Here is a 27896-nt window from a genome sequence, read left to right as displayed (position 1 = left end):
TTTTCTGCAGGTGAATGATGCCATCCTCAGGTAAAGGTCAGGGTCAGTCAAAGCTTGTGAAACACACAAACTGTGTCTGTCACTTGTCTGTAAGGCCAATCACTGAACATGCAAGCTGCTGTGTAGAAACAGGGTGGTGCATTAGAAAGATGAAGCCTCAAAGAGCTGCAACAAGCCCAAGTATGACATTGAGTTTGATAGTGAGACGTTAACTAAAACATTCATCACCATTAGTAGTAATTAACCAACTCGGCAGCATTAATTAAAGGGCCTGCTTTAAGGGAAACCGTGCTTAATTAGGAGGTTTGACAGGAAGAGGCCTCAGGGATGATCCATATCCAGAGGGCTGTTGGAGGGGTACAAGTGACAGAATTTCTACAAAGCTGCACATTTCGGAGCAATTCTGCTTCTTTTCTGTGCCCTGACCTTGGTCGAGTCACGAGTCGGTCAGGTCCAGCCTGATCTGGCTTGGCACAGCTCTGAAAAACTATTGACAGGTATGACAAGCCTCCGATTAGCCAGTCAGCTGCAGGCCCGAACCTTGTCACCTGTCAGGTAGAGAGATGAAGGGTGAGTGAACAGAGGAGGAGGAGAAGGAAACTTCAGGGGCAAAAAGAGGAGGAAAAGGATTGGTGGCAGTGGCGTTCTGATGCTGAAGGCGCAAACAAAAAAACAAGAGGCTGCGATAAAAACCACATGTACATCAGGTCACCTGCAGAAGTGTTTGTGAAGCACTCCATCGCAAAAAGCAGAGGATGACAAATGTGTGCCCAAAGAATCTGTGATTGGATCGGGGATTAGGGGGCTGCCGTGTCTCTGAGGGAAAACAGACAGGAGACAGACAGACAGAGTGGAAGAAAGAGGAAGAGATGGAAGGAGCGGAGAGGGTGGCAGGGGGACAGTAAACGAATGTCAGACTGCCCAGGCAGGAGACAGAGTGGCAGAGTGGGTGGGCTTTGACAGACACATCTCACACAGGCTGACAGCTCCGTCAATAGCCCCAGGATGGCTGCCCTGATTGACAGCTAGCAGGTGGCGCATGAATGGAGTTGTCAGGCCGGCTGTCAGTCAAAGTCACATCGCTGTGGCTACGAGGCCCCGGCTGAACAGGCACACAGCTGCCCAAGGTGATCTCGGGGTGTGCAGGCAGACTTTTGGCACGGGAAGCTCGCGACATGCTAAAATGACCGTACACGGCAGCAGAAGCATGCTATAGCTGGGCAGACTGGGACATCTTTACACACGTTGTGCATACATGGGTGTTTGCACTCAATTTACAAAGAGAAAAGGATTTGAATTTCCTATCAATGAATCTCTGCAGTTTTTCCATTTCCTTGGTTCCCCTTAATTGAGCATTGTTCCAGCACGAGGGCATGAAGCATAGGAGTTAATGGGCAATAATTATATGTGAGAGAGCCTTTCTCCCTGGAGTGGAATCCAGAACAAATGGAAGCTCCGATGTGCAACATTCAGCTTCATTACATCTGCCGCGATTAAAGCCCGAACATCTGGCACCACATCCTGACAGATAGACAAGACTTCTGGACTGGAAGGGAAACCGAGCGATATTTACAAAAATGTAACACGGGGTATTTACTGGATGAGAGAACAAGTGCTGTGGGCAGGCGGGGTACATTCTCCCAATCAGACAAGTGTTGCTCTGATGGATGGATGCGTGTGAACAGGAGGAAAAGGTTTGGACACGTTGACAAAATGAACGGCACAGCACAACCCGGATTCACGTTCACATCACATGGACTTTATTATTATTATTGTTATTATTATTATTATTATTATTATTATAGGCAGCTCCTTTGCTACAGATAAATATGCACTGTGGCTCTTCAAGTAAACACTGGAATGTACATCAAGGTTGGTTGTTAACATTTTTTTTTAACAATCTCAATCATCCTAACCCGGTCGAGGTGAAGCTAAAACAATAATCATAACTGTCTGTGTCTGCTGTTGCCATGACAACATCAAGTCCCGCAGAGCGATGTCATGCCAATCTTGTCTCTCCCCTGCACTCGGTTATCTCCCGTGATGCTTGGAGGCAGTCTGGAGGGCCTCTGGGGCGCGTGTGAGCGGCGCAGGCGGCGGTCAGGGTAAAGGCTGTTGTCGAAGGGTTTACGGTGGACGCAGAGGACGTGCGTCTTCAGGTTGCCCTTCTGGGAGGCGCTGTAGGGGCAGTACCTGCACTGGAAGGGCTTCCGAGCTGGAAGATGACAAGAAAGACAGAAAAACACAGATTTACTGATCAGTCGAAGAAAAAAAAATCATAAATCAGCTTAAAGTTTCTAAGATGAGCATTTCTTGTGTTTTTTAAACTTCATTTGGAGTTACACAGAATTCTAAATGATTACAGAGGGTATGTGATGTCAAGGTATGGAGAAGCCCCGCCTTGGAAACCTGGAAACACAACAAGACTTCTGCAATGAGAAACACTGTTGTGTGACTGACTTTACAAACACATTGAACAGAAGTCAAACGATATTTTTGCACAAGCCAATGAAAACAGAGGCATGTCGATCACTGAAATTCAGAGACATAATCAATCTATCAATCTTTATTTGTATAACACCAAATCATGTTATCTGAAGATGCTTTACAAACAGAGCAGGTCTAGACCGTACATTATCAACAAAGACTCAACATCAAGACAGGATAAGATCCAGTGCCATCTTACAGACAGGACTCAGTCTGATCTCATCTTAATCCACCATGAGCAGAGCACTTTGCAGCATTTAGCAAGTTACAGTGGCAAGGACAAACTTCCTTCAACAGACAGAAACCTCCAGCAGGACCAGACTCATCTTAGAGGACAGACATCTGTCTCGACCGAGTTTGGGTTGTAAAGAGGGGTAGAGGAGATTAAGAGAGAGAGAGAGAGAGAGAGAGAGAGAGAGAGATGATAGTGGTGAGACGAATACAAGTAGTTGTAGCCGCTAGAGAATCCAGAATCTAAAAGGCAGATGTCTGTCTAACATGAGTCTGGTCCTGTTCGAGGTTTCTGCCCGTTAAAAGAAGGTTGCCGCTGTAACCTGCTGGGAAAGCGTCTTGAGATGACATTTGTTGTGATTTGGTGCTACATAAAGATTGATTGATTGATTGATTGATTGATTGATTGATTGATTGATTGATTGATTGATTGATTGATTGATTGATTGATTGATTGATTGATTGAAAACTGCAGCTGCCATTTTGTCAGGAAAGTAAATATACTATTCTTACTTATAATCATTTACATAACCACTACCTGTGATTTGTGTTCTGTGTAGCTGTGAAGGTTTTGTCCGAGTTTATTAAAAACCAACTGATGATGAACCTTGTGTAGGGACATTTGTGTAGGGACAGTAGCTCTTTTCATACTGACAGTTCATGGCGCAACATTTACACCTCTGAAACGCCTTCAATGTAAATCTCACAGAGGCGTGATGGTAGGACCGAGTCGTGCCACCGCTGTGTTGGCATCAGTTAGTAACAGAGGCGTTACAGGGGCGAGACAGGATCACTGTGCAGGCAGGGCTCTGTGTGTGTGTGTGTGTGTGTGTGTGTGTGTGTGTGTGTGTGTGTGTGTGTGTGTGCGTGTGTGTATGTGTGTTTATGTGAGTGTGTGTATGTGTGTGTGTGTGAGTGTGTGTGTGTGTGTGTTTATGTGTTTATGTGTGTGTGTGTGTGTGTGTGTGTGTGTGTGTGTGTGTGTGTGTGTGTGTGTGTGTGTGTGAAGCTCTCCCTGTGTGTTTACCTCTCGTTACTCTGCAATGCCGTAACAGTATTACATCACACACCAATATTCAGTAGGTGATCACAGCTGTGCTACATTACAGTTCTGATGCAGACTTGCAGTATGGAAAGGGTTAATGTTAGCTAACCAGCTTAGTTTTCTTGATAATGGAGCAGTCTGCAGAACAAGCACAGTTAGTCGGATAAAAGTTTCAACAGAATTATCAAAATGGTGTCTTCCTTACTTTAATTTTGTCGATACAAAAACAGACTACGGATGACCAGGCATCCAGATGTCTGTGTGCCTTCAGGCTTTGCTTTGTGTATTTCCCTAGCTCTAAAATCAGGTCCATATAGATACCAGGAAACCTGATTTCAGGCCACATGTCGCTGTCCACAGATCTACTTTGGTAGATCATAGGGATCTCTGTCGAGTCCAGCTGCCTTTCATTTATGCAGATAGTTGTCTGTTTTTTCACTGTTTCTCCTGCTACCATGCTGCAACACCCTGCAACACGGTTGGCCCTCAATGAAGCTAAGGGGGGCGGTGGGACAGTGACTTTTGCACATACCCTCTGAACACTCATCTATACAGCAAGACAACTTCTAACTACAATACATCTACATAGTTAGTAAAACAGAAAAAAATGAGTATACACTGTTTTCTAGTCAAAAAGTAAAAGGAGATACACATACAAAAAAACACAGATAAACAATAAACAGGATCTGGTTAAGTACAGTGAAACATCTTTAAATATCTTTCTGAATACATAACTTTAATCTGATTGGTCACTTTTCCAGTATTATAGTCCACATGTGTGCATTTGAGAAGTTAATTTGAGCCTGTAAGACACCAGAGAGGAAACAAAACCTCACTCACAGCAGAGTTTCACCAGGAATCACACAAGTTTCCTCTGATCCCCCCCAAAATAAAGTCTAAACTAAGACTGTTTTAGCCTCACGATAACAACTACACTCCCCAACTTTAACCAAACACTGCAACACTTCAAGGTCTGACAGGTTTTATAAAAAGGCCTGAAAGTTCTCATTCATTGTAACACATTTCCTGCTCACTACACAAACACTGCCACATCCACACACACACACACACACATCCACACACACACACACACACACACACACACACACACACACACACACACACACAGACAAATAAACACGCACACACAAGTGTTGAGCTGAGGAATGACAGACGTCTGCAGCTGGGAGGCGAGGCATGCCAAAACTTCCTGCCTGTCCCGCTCTTTAGCTCCATGACTCCTCTACAAACATGGAGACACGGCACAGACTGTACCTTTAAGATACCAACAACAAACACATCGCTAATAACTTCCACAAGTTTATCTGACCTCAATAAAAATCATCATGACACCAAAGCCTGGAGGTGTTTCTAAGATCAAAACCAAAACTCTCTGAGTGACTCATTTACCTGTGTGTGTGTGACAGCCGTGCGTCCTTGCTGCTATTTTTGAGATGTTACCTCATGATGACTGTCTCTCTCCCCTCTGTCCAACTCTTCAATGTGTTTCTCTGTGATTCATGCTTACAGTAAACCATTATGTGCTGATGTCATTTGACATCACTTCCCAAAAACTGAGGGCTGTCTCAGCCTTTTCACCCCTCCTCCCCTCTTCCTCTCTGTTTGCTCCTCATCAGAGCCGAGACAGCTGTAGGCAGCCGAACACTCACTTTCACATCTACATAAAAAAGGTGTTTTTGGGGGGAAAAGTGGGAAAACTCACAGAAGGTGTGAGCAATAAAAGGTAATGCTCCATCTGTTGGTGTATAATAACCTGATGGCCGTAAAGGACACACATTCACACACTCACACACACTCACACACACACCAGTCAGAGAGAGGAGAAGACCTGACACATCTGAATATCATCAGGATGGCACAGAGTGGGTGTGTGTGTGTGTGTGTGTGTGTGTGTGTGTGTGTGTGTGTGTGTGTGTGTGTGTGTGAGTATGAGAGAGAGAGAGAGAGAGAGAGAGAGAGAGAGAGAGAGAGAGAGAGAGAGAGAGAGAGAGATAGAGGGAGAGAGAGAGAGAGTAGTCTTTCTGAGGAAGGGGGAGTCGCTTCGCTTGAGAGGAACAATAGTAAAGGAAGGCGTTGCCAAATGCAGGTACAGAGCAGTTTCAGGGCCGTGTGCAGAGAGAAGGTTGGGGTGTCATGGCCCACATTCAAATCTGATTGGCCCTCCCAAAATCATAAATAATGATGGGCTGTTTCCGTTAAGAGGCGAGGCATGTCTTATAATCAACTATAAAACCTGCGTTACTGAGATTAATGATAGCTTTATAATTCTGTATTTCTCACTTTAAACACACAAATATTAAGTAAATACATTTTGGGTTTTGATAATCAAAAAACAGAAATGATGTCCGGGTGATTTTCTGAAAATGAACCAAGCACTCAGACCTGATCACAAGGAGTTGTGTTGAAACCGTGTGGAAATGACCCTGAGTTTCTGTCATTGTGCTCTGCTGTGGCTATATTCGTCTCAGACAACCTTTACTTGTCTCTTTGGGCCCGATCTACTAAAGGTTTGCGTGTATAAAAACACGTGCAAACTTGATAGCGCGCGCAAAGCTGACGTACTAACCGGGAGCACATGGGATTGTGTCTTTCAAATGAGCAAAATAGCACTCGCAAAACATTTAGCGTGTTTGCCTTCATGAATATGCAGAATACGTGTAGATCATCAGGACGCGCAAAATACTGGGAGGAGGAGATGCAAATGTAATCATTTAGCACACGCAATGTGATCTATCAACCCTGAAGCAGATAGCGAGCGCTGTATTTGCGTCTATATTTAGCACGTTTGTTAGTTTTAACTTGGAGAAGGATCGCTCACTGAGCTGCGCCAGGCAGCTTGGTGTAACTCCTCATCTCGTGCTTGCAGCAGTGTGTTGGGGTGAATTGACTCAAACATGTTCCCAGTTCCATTTAAGCTGGTGAATCTTTGGGACAGTTGCTGGATGATGATATCAGGCATTAAAAACGTTCACCCGAAAGTTGCTCCCGGGGACAGTGAGGCGAATGTCTTCATCCAAGTGACGCCTAACTTTTCTAGAGCAAGAGTGGCAGACTAAAGGCTGATTTATACTTCTGCGTTGAATCAACGGCGTACCCTACGCCGGGATTGCGTAGCTCCCGTACCTACGCCGAGGCCTACGCATGTAGCTGACGTACACCTCCTCCAAAATGTAACTCCCCGTAGAGCCGACGCGGACCGCAAGCTCTGTGATTGGTCCGCGTCGGCGGCTTTGTCTTTCCCGCATTTACAAGACTTCCGGGATCCCGGACATCGGCCGCACATCGGCTGTGTATTTCATCTCCTCCTCTCTATTCTTCATGTAATCATGTCTGTATGATAAACAGCAACATGTATCAGCTGTAGATTAACATAACACGCTCTGAAACTCTGTGGAAAAGTAAACAGAGATCTTAGCGGGGCCGGAAGCAGGCGGCCGGCTATCAGAGAGACCGCACTGCCCTCAGGCATTTCGGCGGAGAATTGCTGCGCGACACAGACACACCGACTCACAAATATGTGGGGCTCAGCCCCTGCTGCGTAGGGGAGACGCAGAAGTATAAATCAGCCTTAAGCCTCATCAAATCGCTCTCTAAACTCCATCAAAACACTGATTGCGTTTTGGAGTAGAGTAGATGCGTTTATTTCATTGGCAGATCTTCTGTTTTTTCTCACAGCATTCACCTTTTCACAGATGGCCTCCCAAATCGCATTTCTAATGCTGAGATGTCTCTGCTGGAGTTCACCGATGCGTTTATTTCCCTCCTCCACAAAGACCTCCAACTCCATGTCTTCAAACTTCATTTATCGCTTAAAGGTGACATATCACGCTTTTTTCATCAATATATATTGGTCTAAGAGGTCCCCAAAACAAGTCCTTAAAGTTTATGCTCAAAAAAACACTTTGAAATCAGATTTTGGCATGCCTGAAAAGTCCTTTTCTTCAGTCCTCCTCAGAACACTCTGTTTTCCCTCTGACCACGCCCCCTCCGGAAGTGGATGTGCCTCGGCTCTCCAGCATGTTGATCTAATGTTTACATGTTGGCTGAATATACACGGCTGCTCAGAGATCGCGTTACTTCAACCCTCTGAATCTGATCCTGACGGAGAGGCGCCTGTAGCAGGACCTTTCTGAACGATTGGTCATAGATTTAGTGTTTCTTGTTGTTTTATTTATCAGTATGTAGACGTGTGTCTTGGTGCACAGCTACGAACATGTAGCTATGTGGCTATGCTAACTAGCGCTAGCACTTATCCATGATAAATAAAAATCATCCACTAGATCTTCAAATCTGCAGACGTGGGGAGTAAAACCGACCTTTGTGTTAATTAAGACAGCCTACAACTACCATGCCTCCCTCCTAAGCTCCTTGTTACCACACATTTGAGCAGGTAATGAAAAACGGGGGAGGGATTCAGTATTATTTTATACAGTCTATGGACTGAACAAGCTCCGAGCTCTGACTCCGTGACAGACCGGATATTGTTGTTACGTAACAAAAACACGGAAGTCTGAAACGGCTCGTTTTACACACATTTACAGAAAGGTGTAGAAATCAAAACAGGGGCAGAATGGATTTTTTTCATTCTCGGGGGGTTCGTAGACATGCCAGGGAAACATATTTCAGGTAGAGAACCATTAAAAAGTCAATTTTGCATGATATGTCACCTTTAAGGCCACTCTGTTCTCTCAAACTCTCCATGGTGACAGCCGATAGCACACGCAAAATCATCGTAAAATAGGGCGGTCCGCACCACTTTTGCACTCGTTATCATTTGCGCACGCAGTCTTAGTAGATCACCCGCAACACGCCCAGAAATAGCACATGCAAAATTATTATTTGCACACGCAAATTAGCGCTCATTATTTGGGATCTTAGTAGATCAGGCTTTGTCTTTACTTGCCTTGGCCTTCATTACTTGCATTCATCACACTTTTCTCTGCACTGTCTTAGGTGTTAATATAAATTGGTCATGTAGCCATGCGATGCAGCGACTCTAAGTTTTGCACTGCACTTCTTTCTGTTTAATGCCACTGTAACTGAATCCAAAATATTCCCACATAGCAAACATCGCTACCACGCTGCATTCTTTGATAGTCATGTGACCAAACAGACTGCAAACAATCAGATGTTTGCAGACACACACACACAGTTATTTCAGTCACAAATCACAGCCTTTTGTGCGGTTATATACCTGCATATTCTCACACTGTGATTGTCTTGAGATTTGAAAGTTGGGAAAATATTAATTGTACCGAAGATGTATTTAAAACATACGAAGAAGCAGAACCTGCAAGTAGCATTAGCACAAAAAAAAATACAAATCTTAGCGTTTCTTCTACTCATGTGTGAATAAACTAAACACTTCATTATGCCAAAATATGAAAAAGAAATATTGATAGTCTCATCGGTATCAGCTCAAATAATCCTTGCCATACATTCCTATTGTGCAATCAAGTGGCCAGGTGCATTGTTACTTCTTAGGTGCGGCAACACTGTGAGCAATGTTAATTTCACTTTCGCTATCATTTTCAACCCCATGTTTTTATCATTATGTACTGTTGTGTTTAATATTACATGAACTCTTACATTTATTGTCTGGTGCATCCTCTACTTAGCTTACTTACATTACCTATCATACCTAAAGCATAGTTTCTTTGCATTAAACCATCATTGTCTTCATATCTTTATTACACACCTCATGTGTTTATTCTGCTTACATGTGATGCTCTATTACTATATTTTCTTCTGTAATTCTGGAGCAAAGTTAAATTTACCTCATTTTATCTGTTTAAACTCACTGACTGAATCTTTTAAGCAGCTTTCTTTAAGTTAAACCTTTAAAAGTGCCACGCTCTTCAACTGTCATACCAATTTCCCAAATGTAACACATCCTCTGTGACTCTACTGCACATTTCCTTCAATCTTGTTAAAGCATGTAAAGTCAGACGATGTGAACAATCCTGAAGCCTGTTACACTTTCATAAAGCCTGTTAATAAAAAGCCAAAAGGTCTCGCGTCAACATCAGTCGCTTGTTGCCCTTCTTGTCTCCCCCTCCCTACCTCTGTACTCTCTCCATCCTCCTCCCCCCTCCTCTCTCTGGGTCTGCTGTTCTTTCTTCCCTCCCACCAGAGGAGAGGGGAGGTCCAAGAGAGGGCAACCTCCAAATAAGTTCCATTAATCACAAGCCAGAGTCTAATGTAACTAATATTTTACAATTAGAGGAGACAGCAGCGGGCTCCAAGCCATCCATCTCTTCACCACATGATCCTCCATTCATAGGCTGCAAGATTCAGACCAGACACACACAAACACACACAAACACACACAGACACACGTGCACTTCTATACATGTACACTCGCACAGATGCACTACAAGAACTGACAGGAAGTGAGGAAATGAGAGGGGTGGGACTGTGTGGTGTGGAAGAATGAATGATTACTACCTTGGCTTTGGCTGAAACTGACATTGGACTCTATTAAAGGACAAGTGCAGCGTTTTTAAACTTCTATTATTTCAAACTTTACTCATAACAGCATTTAAATCTTCAAAGCTTCTCGCTGAGATCCAGGAAGAAAGCAACAAAACAAGCTGAGAGGCTGCCTGGCTTTTCTTATTCTTTAAAACGCTACACTGAAAGTGAGCACATTTAAAATACTCCTTCATTCCTTTATTGAACACGGAGGAAATATTATCTTCCTACAGCTGCAGTAGATATCTTAGGCAAAAGTCAGGTCGTAAAATGGGATGTGTGTACAAAACAGAAAGTAGCGGTCGACTGATATCGCTGTTGTCACGGCCGATGTTGATGCTGATAATCATAGAGCAGGTCAGCTAATGGCCGATATATACAGCTGTCGTCACATTGCTGTTTTTGTTTTTGTAGGCATTTAATAAAATACAACAATTTAATAATAACATCCATTGCACATCCATGCACATTTGGCTGCTTCAATTTAGTTCACGTCTCTTTGACTCAGCTCCTTCAGTGTTTTAACCTCCCTGGTAGTGTTGGTATCTCCTAATCTAACTCTTAGAAAAGAAAAACAAAACAGATATCTAAAATAATAATGGCCTAATAACCAAAGTGTGTCTGTAGCACCCTGTATTCAACATGTAGACAAAGATGTCTATTTCTTAAAGCAGATCATTACTGATTTGATCAAATTTTAAACTCTAAGATATGCCCGAAATCTTTTCTTTTAGCAAAGATTTACAATTTGGGAAGTCACATGGGGAGCAAGAGAAGACAGTCCTAGTTACACAGGGTTAGTTTTACGTGGGGACCTCTGATTATTTTTTTAATAATTGAGGAGGACGTCTGTGTTTTTAATCCTGTGGGGATCAACAATGTCTGTAATTTGTAAATTAAAAATCACTGAACATATTTTAGGACACAGAGCTCCCTCCCATGACTTTTTCTGATCCCTCTCTGGTCTAAAATGATAGAGGCTGAGCTGGATGTTTTAAATGCAGGTTTTGATGCATTTTGGGTCAAATTCAGTTGGATCATTTCACTGTATGAAGACCGGTTCACAGAGAGAAATCTAAATCCATGAAAGATCCAGATGTCAAGTGTTGAGATGGATGACATGCTCTGCAGCATAAAGTAAAGAACATTTTCTGTTTTAAAAAAGCAGGTTAATTGTATTTGTAGTGCTAACAGTGTGTGCACATTAAGGCAATGTCACCTGAAACATGCACCACATTTTCTTTTTATATGGAACTAAAGAAGTGTGCCGACACTTTTAAATCAATACACTGATGAAAATCGAGGGGAATACTTGCGTGTTAGCTTGTTAATTTTATACAACATAAAGTTCTTACACGTTTTGAATGCACATTTGTTCCTCGATGTGAATGTTTTTTTCTTTTTAAAGAATTTGCAGCAGGCTGTATGCTGTAGAGTGTGATGCTGCCTCCAGTGGCAAGATGGATGCTGTGCAGCATCTCTGCGTTTCCAATCAGACATGTCAGCAAATCAGAGTCAATTACAGACGTTGCTTCTGGTGTGCAATATCAGAGAGTAATTCACAAATGACCAGACGTCTTCAGGTGAAACTAATCCCATGCAGATAGTGCTTTTGTGTTATGAAATAATGTTTTAGAGACTATCCTGGTTATATTTCCTCAAAGGTAAGGGCATGAAGTAGGTTGTTGGTTATTTTGATATTGAAATACCCTGCACTGTTTGAGTGCAGATTTGCGTGAATGTCTGCTAATACGCTTGCACCTGCATGCATGTACTCCTGTGTGCGTGCTAGGCTGTGTGTGTTTGTAGTTGTGGCTGTGTGTGTTTGTGGTTGTGTGTGTGTGTGTGTGTGTGTGTGTGTGTGTGTCACAGGCTGAGATAATGACCATGATGACAGTGGCGGGGCCGACGGGGGCCAGAGGAGCTGAATGGTGACGGATGACACAGGGCTGAGCTCTGATGGCACACAGACAGTGAGTGATGACTGCACATCCTTCCCTCAGCTCCACCCTTCATTATCTCTACGGGGAGAAGCTCGGCACAAAGGCAGGCCGCGCTGCCCTCTCGCTGCCCTCAAACGACATCTGCTCATGGAGACAGCCACACTACCGCTCCTCTTTCACCTCGCTGTCGCTCCATCTATCTCCATCTATGGTGATCTTCTTCTCGCTCCTTTTTCTCTCTCCTTTTCTCTGACTCCCTCTCTGCTGAGGCTACACACAGGTCAAACAATGAGATAATGACTCAGGCCTTTCAACCTTTCAAATCTGGACCTTTTCTTTCCCTCCGTCCTCTGTTCATTCTTAATCCTTTCTTTATCAATCTTCTCATATTCTCCCATTCTCATGTGTCTGAGAGGCCTGACCTGATGTCACAGAGGATGCACAAGAAGGTTTAGTTATGTGGGTAACTGTTTAAAAGTTACAAACTAGGCCTGCAGGATGTGAGAAAAAATACGCAGTGTGTTTATGTTGTTCAGTATCGTGTCAACGAGGAATAAACAAATACTAAGGAGTGCAAAGCAGCTTTAACTCACTATCTGTCTCTCTTCTGCTCTTCATGTTTAACGCAGAACCTGTGTTTGCTACGTGTCCCTCCTAAATCCAAAATCAATCCAAAATAAGTTCAATTCACCACAAAAGTGGCCCCAGGTAATCTGAGGGTAACTGATGCTAAATTTAGCTTCATCTGACTGCATCTAAATGGTGTGAAAGCATGAGCATTATACTCAAACTTCAATCTAAATGAGCCCATGCTGGGTGAGAAAACAATTTGTCACATTTATTGTGATAAAATGCAAACTTTAGTGATGTGTTGATGCAAGTGCTCATGTTGTGAAAATGATGGAACTGCAGTTTTTGTGCAGCCCGACTGTAAACTCTTAATTTGAAGGCCTCACATGCCTGTGTCCTCAGGGAGAGGTGTCCTAAATGTGCCTGTGAAATATGAAAGCCATAAAACCAGGTGCAGAATTATGAGTTGAATTCTCAGCAGCTAAACTGTGAACAGTGGTAGATGTTGCCCTCTAGTGGTCAAGTGTGAGCGGTGCAGAGATGAGACTGTGTTTAAGACACAGGGGAGGGCTCACAGAGACTAATGAGCATGCAGACAGGTTCAACCAGAGGTCACCATCTGGCCAATTACCACTGCTGGCACATTGGAGCCGACCTGAACTGTCATCACAAACACATCACTCCATGTCCAAACTGCCCGGCAATATGTCAGCGTGCCACTCGACGTGCCGTACAGTATGGAGAGGACGGGGGCAACAGGAGACAGCCCCATGACAAAGCCACCTGGTCAGCCCTGCAGACAGGACAGGCTGCCGGGCCACCTGCCACGCTCAGCTTTGGAGGACACTCGATGGACTCTCAATGTCAGGTACTCATCTCTGTGTCCGGTTTGACTGACAGGTGTTTATTGTGTCTTTGACATCGACTTCCTCAGGGAGAGGAAAAACTGAAGGAGGATCAAACAAAGGGCGATGGATGCTTGAAATAACTCCTGCAGCAAATGATGCAAAGATCAGATTGCTTTGAAACAACAGGATTATTCTGAACTCTAGGTTAAAAACTTTCAATGGTGCCAATTGTTTGTAGATTGTTAAAGGAATTTAAAGCACGAGTTTTGCTCAAGACAAGTCAAAACTACCAGCTTTTCAAAATTCTTCTGACTCAAATCTTAATCTAATCCAAGCCTCTAAATGTAATTCTATAAAGCTCATGTGAGGCGTTTGTTAGTTATGAAACAGACTGAAACTAATACTGATGTCTCTGTTTGAGCTACAAAAGCAAAGAAGCCATAACTGACAAGACTGGTTATGATTTTAATGCCTGAAACCATGTCGGACCAAGAGGATGAACTACTTTTTTTCATTTTGACAGTGATTGATATATTTGACTGTTAAAAAATAAAGCTGAAAATCTTTCGTTCAACACTACCTACAGATTTACAGGATAATTAAGAGAAGAAAGAGGCACCACTTTGTCTACAGGGGGCGTCAAAATCACCACAGACCAAAAAGTTCCTCACAGGAGCTTTAATCTAAACGTCATTTTGTGCATTAATGTGAGAAGAAACATGCACGGTGTGGCGGCTCTGACAGGAGTTGAGGGTTTTCTTTTGGGCACATCATAACAACCATCTGTACAGTCGAACAGAAAACTACATCTTGCTGTTGGAATCATAAAGAAAGGGAACAGATGTTAATCCCTAATGGAGTTGACAGGCACTTTCCTGTCTTTCACACGAACATATTGAGTTTCTGAATAAGAAGGGGATCAGAGGGAAGGTGTATCATGTTGCACTCATAATACATGCATATCAAAGACCCCAGCTGTTGGATTCCCTCTCCTGAGAGACAGCATTATTAAATCTGCACTCAGCAAGCATATCACACCAGCACAAGAGCTTAAGCCACTCCATCAGGGGGCTCCATCGGCTAGGGCGATTTGTAACCTATCACACGGGGAGATTATATCAGCCTTTAAAGTGTGGGGGTAATCAGTGCCACACACCTGTGTCTTCTTTAGCCCCTATTTGAGATCGCAGATAAGACCTGGCAAGAGAAAAAAAAAAGCTAAAGTGCAATAAGTATAAAGGAAGTGAAGTGTTTGTTATTGGCAGGATTTATTCACACACTCACACTCAGTCCTCGCACCTCTGCTGTTAGGAGTCGAAGCCTGAGAGACTGACAAAAACTTTTTTGGGGTTCGACAGCAGCATCCTTGTGGCTGACAATTTCACACCCGTCAGCCGCTTACATACATACGATCAAGTTAACTGATTATAAATATCTTATGTTCCTGTCGCTCTATCACCTTCACTGCTGCAGAGGAAATCAGGAGATACAATCGAGCAGGGAGGACTGAGGTTTGTCCACTAGATGGCAGTAGATATCTTCAAATTTGCTGCAGCCGTGACAACAGTTCAATAGACAGATACATTTAACATACATGATGCATAAGATGATGCTCACCTGATGCAACATCCCTCTCTGTGTCCCCTCCCCCGTTCACGCTGGCTTTGTGTGTTCCTGCAGGTGATCCACTCAGGTTCCCCTGAGTCCTGAGGAAGGAGAGAAGGCTGCCTTGCTGCTGCTGCAGGTGGTCGGCCTGTCCTGGAGTCAGGTTCTCCAGAGAAGAGATGGGAGATTCAGACATGGCTCGGCCCCAAGGCCCCTGCTCGTCGAGCTGCTGGAAGTCAGCCTCGGTCTGTCCCAGCTCCTCTGGTTTGAGGACGTTGTTTTTCAGCATCTTCCACTTGACAGCCTCATCATTTTCAGTCTCCCTCTCCAGCTCTGATTTCTCAAATTCACCTTCAGCATCTGCATTCTGAGTGTTCATGTCTTCTTTTGTTCCCTGAACCAAAAGGTCACACTGATAAGAGGGTTTCACACCGAGCTCAGCTGCAGTGTTCAAGTAACTTTGCAGCCGGCGGGTAACGGAGGAGGAGGAGGAGAGTCCATTACTCAAAACGGCAGACATCTGCGCTGATTGAGACGTGACAGTCTCAGGCCTGACTGACAGATCCAAAGGCTCATACTGGGACTTCCTGGTTCGAGCAGATAAAGAGATCTCTCCTCCTGCGTCTTTGTCAGAGCGGTCGGACGGCTTGTTAATGAGCAGGGAGTTCTCACCGTGGCTCTCCAGACCATGATAGAGACCTGCAGCTGGGCTCCAATCGTCCCTGGACCTGGGTCTGAGTTTAGGGTTGGGGTTGGGGCTGGAGCTGCTGCTGGTGGGCTGCAGCGGAGAGGAGAGGTCCCTGCTGGTTTGCCAGGAGGGGAAGTGGTAGCGATCCAGATGGAAGCCGAGGGAGGTGGACTGTGCAGCGGTGTAGTCAGAGGAGAGCGGACACCTGTAGACTTTCTCACCTAACACAGACAATAACAGCAAAACATAACACAATCTGAATTAAATTAGGAAACAGTGTATAAGAGGCATAGTGAGCGTTTTGTTTTGAGAAATGTATGTACCAACAACTGTTGTCTAAACATGAAAAATGTTGCAATCCTGCAGCAGGCTGAGTTGAATGATTTAAGCGCTGCCCTGCAGTAAATCAAGCTTGTAATCAGCTTTCAGCTCCAGTGATCCATCATTTTACAGTATGGACGCCACCACCGTGTGCAATAAATACACCCAAAGATGTTAACAGCAAACAAGATTCTTCCAGAAATAATAAACAGTGAACATTTAAAACAACTAGAACAAGGCAGATGTCGCCCAGAAGAACCCCATTCCATCAAAACCAGTAAGTGGGTTTCCCAGTCAGAAATAACAAAGCCCAACATGAGCGGCTCTGATTAACCGCTCCACGGACTGAAGCTGAGTTTATTTCTGCTTCACACTTGAAAAATGGTGTGTTGGAACCATAATTCATAAAGTACAAAGTGTATTATGGCAAAGAACGACAAAGGGTAATTTTTCTCCTTTAGACCGGTGAAAAATGTCTGCGTGGAGACGAGATCTGATCCTGCTCACTCTAACTTTTAATTAAAGGTGATTTAAATGTCTCCGTCCCTCTGTTTACCTACAGTTTAATCCTCATAGCCATCACAGACATGTCTTCAGGGTTAAACACACTCCCTGTGAGCATTTTGAGTTAGTGATTGTGGGAGACCTCAGCCTTGCTCTGTCTTTAAACAGCCCAGCTGTTTCGCTGCCATTCCAATTACAGTAAAAGTCATCCGACGCCATTAAGCCACAAATATTGGCAGTTTATTGCCCAACACTCTCCTGGCATTTGAAGGTCAGGTCATACATTATACTGTGTCTTTTAGGGATGCGTCTGGGATGGGGAGATAAACCCACCACCATTAATTTAATTCTATGCATATTGATGCCTTATTGTTCTTCTTTAATGGACTAATATCTGAGTTACAACAGTGATTCATCCCCGCCAGAGAAATATCAATTTCATACACCTCAAGATCTGACCCTGAGCTCATTCTCGGAGGTAAATCTAAATCTAATGATCTGTACTTGTTCCTTTACTTTGTTTCAAACTTTAATAGAGGAGCCACCTTCGAGAGATGAAGAGAGGGCAGAGTTTTACCATTTCAAACGTACAAAACCGTAAAATAACACCCTCGTGTAAATTAAATAGAGCTGAACCATGTGAAATTGTGAAAAGTCGCTGCTGAAATGGCAGATTTGAGTCCTTGATGTGGAGTCAGTCACCCCCGAGTGTATCCTACATGTGTATACAGTAGGTTTGATTTACACTTAATGTATGTGGCGACGTGTAAGGGCGTGCGAGAGCGGGAAAGAGGCTTCAACAGCGCCACACCCTCGTCTCCAGTAACAGACAAAAAAAAATCCAAACATCTTAATGGAAGTGTTTCAGACACGCTGTTAATCTCAATTATTCTGTGTCTTAAATTACAATGACATTAGCTCCAAATGCAGAAAACACATACGTCTGACCTCATCTCTCAGCGTGGACCTTCCTAAAGCCATTTGCCAGCCTACATGAGAGCAGTAAAACAACACAAAGACTGAACACTCTGCCTTTTTTCTCCTCCTTTGGACGGGTGCCATCTTTGTGATTGCCTGGTTCATGCTAACTTAATCAGTTTAAGATTTACTTACACTGCCGAGGCTCACATTATGTGAGGGGAGTAATTTTAGAGCTTAGATTTATCAACCAAAACTCCAATTACTGCATCATTACAAACCCCAGCCTCTCTCACCTAACACACAGCGTCTAATGAAGTGATGCGTACCAGTTATCCGCCCTTACTGGATGTGCGAGGCGGAGGAAGGAGGTAAATAAATACATGTAAAAAAGCTTGAAGTGAGCTGTGTGCATAGAGAAAGCATGCAGCTGGGCTCGGACAAGTGATTCATTTCATATGGAAATAGGCTTTAAGATTTACACCCATACATCACCGTCAATGCAATCACAGGCTCACATACTCTGCTTACACAGGCAGTTATATTGTAGGTATCAAACTCAGTACGAGCTGCAGCTTTGGCTCTCTGTGTATTTGTAATAAAGCACCTGAAATGCAGAGCAGAGATACATGCTTTGGTTTAAGATGAAACAGAGTGAGAGAGAGAGAGAGTCACACACAAGACTGGTGAGAAAAACAGGGGCACCAGATGTTCTTTGATGTTTATAATAGCATATATTATTAATATTAATTAGACCACATAGTCAATGACGCATTTGGGACGTTTCCAAGTCAATTAAGCCAAATGGCATTCAGGAGACGGTGGAACAATATTTCAAGGCAGGTGTTCAGAACTCCCTGGGTAAATCTTTTTATCTGCATGCTAGGAAAACAAGCATTTTGAGCTTAATTTGAGCCTCATATCTGCAATAATAATTAAAAAGAGGATTAAAAGACAGAAGTGAGAGGGAGACGGAAAAGCCAACAGGTAATCAGTGTAGACAAACCCGTCAGACTGACTGTGATCTCTGGAAAAGAGCTGATTTTGTAAAGCTCCACACAGGACTGAACAGATAAGGACGGGTTTATCTGAAAGATGCTTCAAGTGTCAGCAATCACAAAGAATAGACTAATCTAACAGGAAGGGCCAAATGTAAAGTGATACTCTGCACAGAGCTGCTTTATCTGTGTTTCTGGGTAAACCTCGGCTCATGTTTCCATTCAGGCGCTCTTCATTTCAGCCTCTCTGAGCTGTAACGTTTACAGTAAAAGACGTGTAAAAAGGGACAAAACACATGCAGAGACAACATCATTACATGGTGTCTGCTCGCTGACCTCGAGGTTAAGAGTATTGAATGGGACTAATTAATAACTGTCAGAACATTTTATGTTTGTTAGGCATGTTTTTAGTCTGAGCTGGGCCAATGTAGGTCAGAGGCCCGCAGCGTGCACCCTTCATTAGTTTATCATTTTAAGCAGAGTCGTTATTCTTAATCTCAGATCATAATTAAAGTCAAAGTGCATCTTCAAATCTCTCCAGATGAGATATTGAAGGGTGCATTTTTCTATTGAAATCCAAGCTTGACTCTTAATTTAAGATGTTTGTAGTTCAAATCTAAATCCAGAAGAAGTGCTCTCTCTCTCCCTCTCTCTCCCTCTCTCTGACAGCCATGACTGTACTATATTTGCTATCCATATTGAGAGCATCAATAACTTCATGACCACCATAGGCTGACTATGAATAATGCAGCCAGTAATTCTGGACTAATCAATGTTCCTCAAGCTGAACATCTGGCAGTGGTAATTCTTCCCCAGCATCTCCGCTCTCCTGAATTAGAAAACACTCGCTCTCTCCCGCTCTCTTCCTCCACGTCCCTCCGACCATCCAGACAGACAGACTCGATCAGTTACAACCCCCCACCTCCGAAAAAACTTATCCCTGTTATTAAACCCTCATCAAGTGGTGCGTGTTCTCCATATGTGTAGGATTTACCTATCTGTCCCGCAGCAGACCTGTGTGTTGAGCCAGGGCCAGCAGCGTGTGATTGTGTTAATTAATCTGTCATTGTGAGCGCGGGGAGCAGCTGCAGAGGTCTCTGGGATATATTGTCAGAGCTAAACAATGCGGTGCTAAGCCCCCAGAGTGAGTCTACCATTACACAAGCCTAAGAACAGAGAGGAGAGGAGGAGCGGGGGGGAGAGCGAGCCTGCCGGATCCATCATTGACTAAAGCAATGACGCCTGACCTTTACAATGAATTAGTTTCCATGCTTAATATTGACTGAAATTAGAGTCTGATACTGAATGTAGCATCCCAGAACTGTGTGCACTCAAATCCTCGGCTAGCCGGCGATCATAAATGTTTCTGGAAGTGACACCGTATGGTCTTGGCGATAGGGGAGAGAGGGAAAGTAAAAACAATAGAGCTTGAATATGTTTCTTAAAGAGCAACCGGAGAGGGATTTGGCCATAAACTGCAAGAATTTCCATGTAAATATGCAGATACAAGCATGTGCATACAATATGGAAACAAAACATCTAATGAGATTAGACCTGATCCATTTATCTCTGCTATACGGCCTAACGTTTAAGAGGATACTGGATGCAATCCCACTAGAGCGAATCAGACTTAGATGTACATAACAGCAGTATAATCAATGTGGAAAGCTTTGAGGAAAGAGAACAAAAGTTTGGATTTATTTTGCTGCTCTTACCAGCGCTGTTAAAGCTGTAATTTAGGCTCATGATAACATGTTAGCAGGATGCCATGACAAGAAAGGCATTTACCCAGAGAGCCGAATCATCCGAATCACCAGGTGGAACAGAAGACTATCAATAAAAATACCAGGTGGTAGATCAAATCATAAAAATCACTGGGTGGTATATATCAAATCATTAAAAACACCAGATGGCATGCATTAACATCTTGTGCCCCCGTAGGCAAGGGGTGGGGATGTGACGGATAAAAAATAGAGGGTACTAATTATCCCTGCTTTCAACATGATGCCATTATCTTTAAAAAGAAGACAAAGTCCTCATGATGACAGTAATATCACTGCTGGTGTTACTGACCCCGCGCTGCATGCACACCTACGTTAAATAGGGAGAAAGATGAGACCACAGCTGCCACGTAATAACTCAAGTTTTTAAGGAAATACAGAAACAAAGAGAGAGGCATGATGTGCTCCTTTGTTGTGATATTTTAGGATACTTTTAGTCGGGGTGTGCTTCTCAGCCAGAGCACAGATATATTCCCCGACTTGAATCATTTAATCCTGCAAAGACATAAAATCTTGCAAATTGTTAAAGTGCTGCTTCAGAGATTTTTCTTCATTAACATTAGGGTCACTCTCCCCCTGCATTTTACCTCTAGCATTTTACTGTCAACAAACACAAAGATGCCCAAAATATGTTTTGAAAAGTGATGAATATCTAAAGTGATGCTCAGACTTTAGTTTGTACTGCAGGTCAAATACTGGATCCTGTTTTTAGAGTCATTCATTCCATCCTGATGACATCTTAGGATCGTTAATTTTTCAATTTTGGAAACCTCGCAAGAGAGCCACAGAAAACATCACGCATCTGTCTTTAAAAACAAACAATCCAACATTTGTCAAGTTGACTGATATTTATTTTGAGAGCTGTGTGTACATATGTGTGCTAAAAAAAAGCGTTATTTTATAACCTAAGTGTGTTCATACTTATTTCTGATCTCTACAACGTCACTTAGCCGATAAGTGATAACAGCAAAAATGTTCAAAGTTGAGACATTTATGTTAAAGGTATCAACGTCAAAGCTCTGAGAAGTAGGAGAGCTGAATGGGGGCAGAAATGTCAAATAAATCATCTTTAAATCAATATTTTGTGTCAACTTGTTTATGTCTTCAGTTAGTATCTACGTAATCAGGGGGATAAAGTATAATGAGCAGGTGGTTTTGCAAATTAGAATCCCTTCAGGGTGAGGTAAGCCCAGCCCTGCTGGGGCTCTAATTCTCATAACCACTTGCTCACTATACTTTTATTATTTAACCCTTTGTTAAATAATCATTACTATATATTAATTAAACATATATTTATTTCAGCCAACCAGATTCTAGTCATAAGAAGACATTTCTACAGTCAGAAGTTAATTAATTATGAGTGCAATGTTGTGGCAATTTTTCCTTTCACTTTCTTACCTTATGTTTTTTACAAACTGCCTTCTTATGAGTGCACTTCTATCACACTGTATCAGAGGAAGGGAATTATTTTTCTGTTTTACCTCACAGCTAAAACTTGAATACCTTTATTGTGCTGCATATTAAAATATTAACTTTATTTTAAATGTAGTCATACCTTAATTTTGTTAATCATTACATCACTGACAGAATAAATACCATGTGTTACTGTCATGACGATTACCTTTTTATGTCATACCTATTTTTTGCCATTTTATAATTAACACAGTGTTTTATTTTTTTCTATTATTACTCTGATCTTCACACAAACTTTTAAATATTTGCACACACTTGTTTATCCACTTTGTATTTGTGTCCATTTTCTTATTTTCTTAATTCACTGTATTTTATGTCAATGGATGCACGATATATAAGGTGATATATATTGAGCCAATAAGGGAATATTTCATTTGTTTACTATTCAGATTAAAACAACTTCATGGGATAAAAACAACCACTAAAAGTAAATTTAATCTACTTATCAACAGTCCTACTACACAGTAGATGAGGTATGCAATTAGTCATTACATACAGAGAAGAAGAACAAGTGCAGCTGCAAAATGTCTTTTCATGTTTCAGAGGACATCTCAATTACAAATTACAAAACAGTATTCCGAGAATATTAAATCCTTGCCTTTTTATACTTTTTTTTTAGTCAATTGAAAAGTCGTCATCGAAATGAAGCTGAAATACAAAGCAGCAGTAGCCGCAGCTAGCATTAGCACCAATGAAACAATGAGTGCTGTAATGCTGATTTGAGAGCTGCAGAAAGTTTATCAGAGACAACCCAAAGCTAAAGCAGTAAATGATAAACTCAGTGAATGTTCAGCACCTGCTGATCTACCTTTCTCCAGTTAGAGACTGAGGATTCCAGCAGCTTTTTGGAACACTATCCTGAATCTACTCTGCAGACGTATCCCTACCTGCCCTGTATGATGTGATCTCTACACATATTCACAGTCTGATCCACAACAACTTCAAGGACAGAAGTTTGACTATGGACAGATGGACTTCTGACGTTAGTCTAGTGAGGATGCTGAGTTTGACGGCCCAGTGGCTGGATGAAGACTTTAACATGAAGAAGATATTACTGAAGCACAGGAGAACTCCGGTTCACAGGAACTACATAAATGACAGCTAAAGAGTCAGAGCTGATATTTGTTTCTGTGTGTTAACAATGACTTCAGTTAGAGTTGGTAAGTATTGAGTATCAACATACATATCTGTAAAATTAATAAAATATTAGCTCCTTGACTTAATTAAATCTACTTTAATCTTCTAGCTTTGGCCTTCTGCCTTCTTATTTTTGTGGTGTCTGTGTTGTTGTTTCTCTGTCTCTTACTTGTGATTCTTGTGGTTTAGTTCTTTCTGCCACGTACAGCACTTTAACCAGCTGCTTCTGTTTAAGATATGTCTCCTATAATTGTGATAAATGGATAAGTTACCTGCAGCTGGAGAGGAGGATTTTGGTCGATGGTCGAGGGTGCTGTCAGAGAGGGAGTTCCCGATCTCTGTGTTGGTCCCTGCTGGTCCATGATGAGTCACACTGCCAGGGCTGCCCGGTCTGCTGATGGCCTTTGTGTCTGGGTCAGTGAGACACAATTTCCCCTCATCCACAGGGAGGCATCTCTCAGACAGGAATGAGGAGCACTGCTGCTCTTTAGGGCTGAATATCTGCTGATCCACAGGCAGACCTGGTGTCATGATCTGCCAGCCTGGGTAGCTGCTACTGCTGCTGAGTGTTTCTCTGTTGGACATGACTTTCTGCAGGTACTCCATGCTGGTGGAGCTGGGTGGATGGTGGGGATGATTTAAAGCCAACAAAGAGGAGCTTTCTGCTTCTGTCAAACCTGGACCTGAGGAAATCATCCTCCCTAACATCTCCCTGACCTTCATGTCGATGCCAGCGGACGAAAACATGGAGTTATAATCTTGACGTTCGGCCATCTCAGCCGTGAGGAACCTGTTGTGGATGCGGGAGATGTACTGGGAGTAGACGTTGCTCTGATGGTCTGGAGTCAGGTGGCTCATGTTAACAGATGGGTCACGCTCAGAGGGGAGAGTCCGCTTTGCAGCCAGCTTATTGAGGTGCACCTTCATGTGGTTCTTGAGAAACCAGGGCTCTTTGAAGCGTCTGCCGCAGATCTGACAGCAGTGTTCGAACGAGTCCTTGTGTTTCCTCATGTGACCCTTCAGGAACCAGGCCTGGCTGAAGGTCTGCCCGCACACCTCACAGGGGAACTCACCCATAGGCTTCCTCTTGTCTCCTGCTGCCATCGCAGGCTTCTGCCCTGATGCTGACTCAGCAGTTATGTGTGTAGTCTCAACATGGCCAATCAGCTCCTCCTCTTGTGAGGCAGCAAACTCACACAGAGTGCATTTGTACGGTTTGTGCAGAATCCTGATGTGGCGTTCGAGCTCCTGCTGCTTCCTGAACTTGCCCTTACAGAAGGAGCAGCGGTATCCGTTAGGCTGGGGCAGGACGGGGTCCTCAGGGAGAGTGGTCACAGTCGGAGATGAGGATGTGTTGGGTTGTGTCTCTGCAGCAGCAGAGGGAGGTATAAACTGAGGCTGTGTGACCATCTGTGAGAGCTGAAGCTGGTTTAGATTGGGTGTTTGTTGGTTAACAACCCCTCGGGTCTGCCTGTCCCTAAGTATCGCCCTCTCTTCAAGCTCATGGAGCAGTCTATTCTCCTCCCTAACTCGGCCTCGGCCTTTACCCAGAATGCCTTGCTTGTGAGTGCGGAGGTGTATCTTCAGGTTGCCCTTCTGTGCAGCCCTGTGGTCACAGTACGGACACTTGAAGGGCTTCTCCCCGGTGTGTGTGCGCATGTGCAGAGAGAGAATGCTGTTAAAGCGGAAACGCTTCCCACACAGCGGACAGGGGTACTTCCTGTTCTTGCGGTTGTCGTCCTGGGTGGCGTTTACCTGGGGGATCATGCTCGGATTGGTAACTCTCAAGAACTGGGAAAGCTCTGCCCTCCCGTTCATACTGCTTAGAATCCGTGCATCCATTATTTGATTGGCCAGAAGCGCCATCTGGCTCCTAATTGGGTGGGTGGACAGGGTAATGAAGCTGTCCTTTCAGGGCCTGGCTGATGTTACAGTATGGTGGTCAGGGGTGAGCAGTGAACTGTGTGCTGACTGTTTGCACTTATTCAGTTCAAACAGGATGTGGATTCATGCTGTTCACATGAAATGTCTGTTTGTTGAAGCTCAGACCTAAAAAGGAAACAAAACATGCATTAAGTGCTTTCAGATTCTGCAGAAACAGAGAAATTATTCACAGACAGAAATAAACCAAAAGGTCTAAGAAAACTTAGAAAAAATTTGAATGCAGTTATGAGCTGTTGTGAAGTGAATCTGTACTTCTGTAGCAGTATGATGCCAGTAATGTACCACAAATAGGTCAGGAAACAGAGCAGAGCAGGCTGTGACTCTCCTCATCCTGTGTTAAGTAAACCTGTGGTTTCAGATTATTGTTGGAGACTGCGAAAATGCTGATTAAGTCTAACCGCAAAGGCTTCCTCAACAAATGTCTCATCTTTACTCAGGTGAAAATCTTTGTCTTGATCTCATTTTTGTTCTGACACACAATACTAAAGCAGCACAAACATCAAAGACAGTCTGCTTCCACTCGGCCTTCCTTTGCATTTCACAAATCATGAAACGCTTCTTTTTTTAAAAGATTAAAGTGAAAGAGTTGAGCTTCTTCATCAGGTCTGATGCATATTTGAATAAACCTTTACCTGAATAATTATGTCACAGCAGCACTGAGGGAAATAAACAACTTGATGATGCAAAAATGCAAAGCAAAGTTAAAGGCAGAATATTTAAATAGAAAGATGAAATATGCTTCACTTCTCCCCTGCTCAGCTTCCCTTTCTTTCATCGAACTGTAGCAGCAAAACAAAGCTTCAAATTCACACGGTGCTACAATGGTAGAGGTCACATAAGCGAGCCCCGCACGGCTCTGCTGCAGCTCCAAAGGGCACAGAACAAAGCCTGCACTGTCCACGCTGAATTAACACAGGCTTACATCATCCTGGACTGCAACCTCAGTCAGTCATGAAAATGATGTACACAAACCCACACAGATAAAGAGCTGGCAGCAGGGTGTGCTCTGCGATGAGATCAGAAATCAATGGAAGCATATGGTCCCCATCTAAGCATATCTGACAGGAGAAAAGTGAGTAAATTAAACCCTGATATCACAAATCTACGTCTTACTCTTGGTAACCTGGTATTCCTGAACACTCGGGTCAAAGCAGAAGAGAGTAGATGTTTCCTTCTCCTCACATCCACTTTCAAGAATTACAGTCGTTTGACAGATTATTGCTTCTATAAATGTCATCACCATAGTGGAGCCTTGGCTGGGATATTGTTTAGTGCATTCGTTCTGAAGCCTGTGCCTGATCAATAATGATTGATCAAACCCAACTTCACACAGTTTTGCTCCTGCAAAATCTTGTGGAATCCTGAATCTTGTGGAATAATTTTGACTTGTGTATAACTGCATTTCACTGAAGTTTCCAACCAGTCAGACACCACTAAAGAGTACGATGAGGGACGTGTTCATGATTCAGAGCACCCAAACTTAACCTCATTTAAAATAAGACACAGGACTGTGAATGTCTGGTATGTGCAATAGAGGCTGCTATGTTTTTCCCAGCTCCTATCCACCCTGCTCATGTTTCAAAATAATAATGATTGTTAAAATTATGTGTATTTTGACAGAGGTTCAGCAGAAATGAAGGCCCCATGTTCAGAGGCTGTAGTCCTCAAAGTGGTCGACTGGAAAGTCTGACTCTTGGCTCTTCACATTATGTCGTCTTCCCAGTTTGCTCAATATCTACTGTCTAAATGGAGGCATGAAAAGCCCCAAAATAATCTATAAAAATGCAGAATCTGTCCACACAGGAGCAGATTTTAGTATTGGACGTTTTCTGGTTTTCATGTCTTGTACTGTTTTGCATCAGCAGTCATTTTAGGACACTTTAACTTTAATTAATTCCTTATTAACGGATGTATGCATACCAGAGAGGCTAACAATCTGCTCTTATACGGTGTTTTTTTTAACACCATACCTCCATTCTCGCCCCTAAATTCTAATTGGCTGGTTGTATCAGAAGAATGTGGCCGTCGCTCCTCACACTATATCTGAGCTGACTGGTTTTAAGATGATTTTTTACTTCAGTCATTTCATTTATTACGCAGCAATGTTAAATCCCTGATTCTGATTGGTCAAACCCCGATAACAATAGTAATACAATCTTAACAGCAAAAGAAAAGCAAGGACAACCTGATCACACATGGCATATCAAATCAGTCTACAGAAAGTAATCTGTCACATTCCCCCTCTGCCTGTTGACACTGTGGTAAAAACGTTAGTGTGGTCTCAGGCTGGTCTTGAGAGTGGAGAAATAATGACAGTTAGCGGGCACAGATGTGAGAGCAGCCTGAGCAGCCATTGGACCCCAACCATCTCTGAGAGGGAAACGTGGAGCAGCATCATGTCCTGTAATCCAGACAACGGCAGCAGAGCTGGTAAGAGCATCTCTAAGCTGCTGATCTCTATAAAGTCCAGAACCAGTAGTGATAACAGCAACAATGTTCAAAGCTGAGACATTTGCCTCATTTATGTTTAAAGGTGAATCAACGTCAAAGAGAAGAAGGAGAGCTGAATGAGGACAGAAATGTCAACATTAATAGTCCTGCAAAAGTCCTGTTCACTTCGTCTAACGTTACCTTCACTGGAAATGTTTTTAGTGTGAGTTGCAACAAATAAGCAGGATCAGGTTTAATCTTGACCCCAGTGACATGTATTTGACTGTATTATAATGTATTTTACATTACTTGTACAAGTGACATAAGTTGTTTGAGTGCTGTATCAGTCTGGCGCCGTGTTATGCTAGCTGCTTGATGGCTGCAGGTGATAGCTCTAATTTGCACTGTCATGGTATTCACACACACTGCAGAATGGCTTCACAAGGGTGGGGCTGCGAACAACTACAGTATTACTGTT

The 27896-nt window shown here is 43.1% G+C and overlaps 1 protein-coding gene across 1 annotated transcript; it reads right to left on the bottom strand.

Annotated features, from left to right (window-relative positions):
- Nucleotides 1-1737: 1737 nt before the first annotated feature.
- On the bottom strand, nt 1738-26964 carry LOC117813956 (zinc finger protein 536-like). The gene is made up of 4 exons (XM_034685034.1): nt 26959-26964; nt 23317-24952; nt 15237-16133; nt 1738-2215 (listed from the first exon to the last, which is right to left on the bottom strand). The coding sequence occupies exons 1-4, from the start codon at nt 26962-26964 to the stop codon at nt 1980-1982; spliced, it is 2775 nt and encodes a 924-aa protein (XP_034540925.1). The 3' UTR covers nt 1738-1979.
- Between the last annotated feature and the right edge of the window lie 932 nt (nt 26965-27896).

The sequence above is a fragment of the Notolabrus celidotus genome, chromosome 6 (assembly GCF_009762535.1).
Source record: "Notolabrus celidotus isolate fNotCel1 chromosome 6, fNotCel1.pri, whole genome shotgun sequence".
NCBI lineage: Eukaryota > Metazoa > Chordata > Actinopteri > Labriformes > Labridae > Notolabrus > Notolabrus celidotus.
Note: the sequence above shows the minus strand (reverse complement) of the source record. Positions and strands in the feature narration are given on the sequence as shown.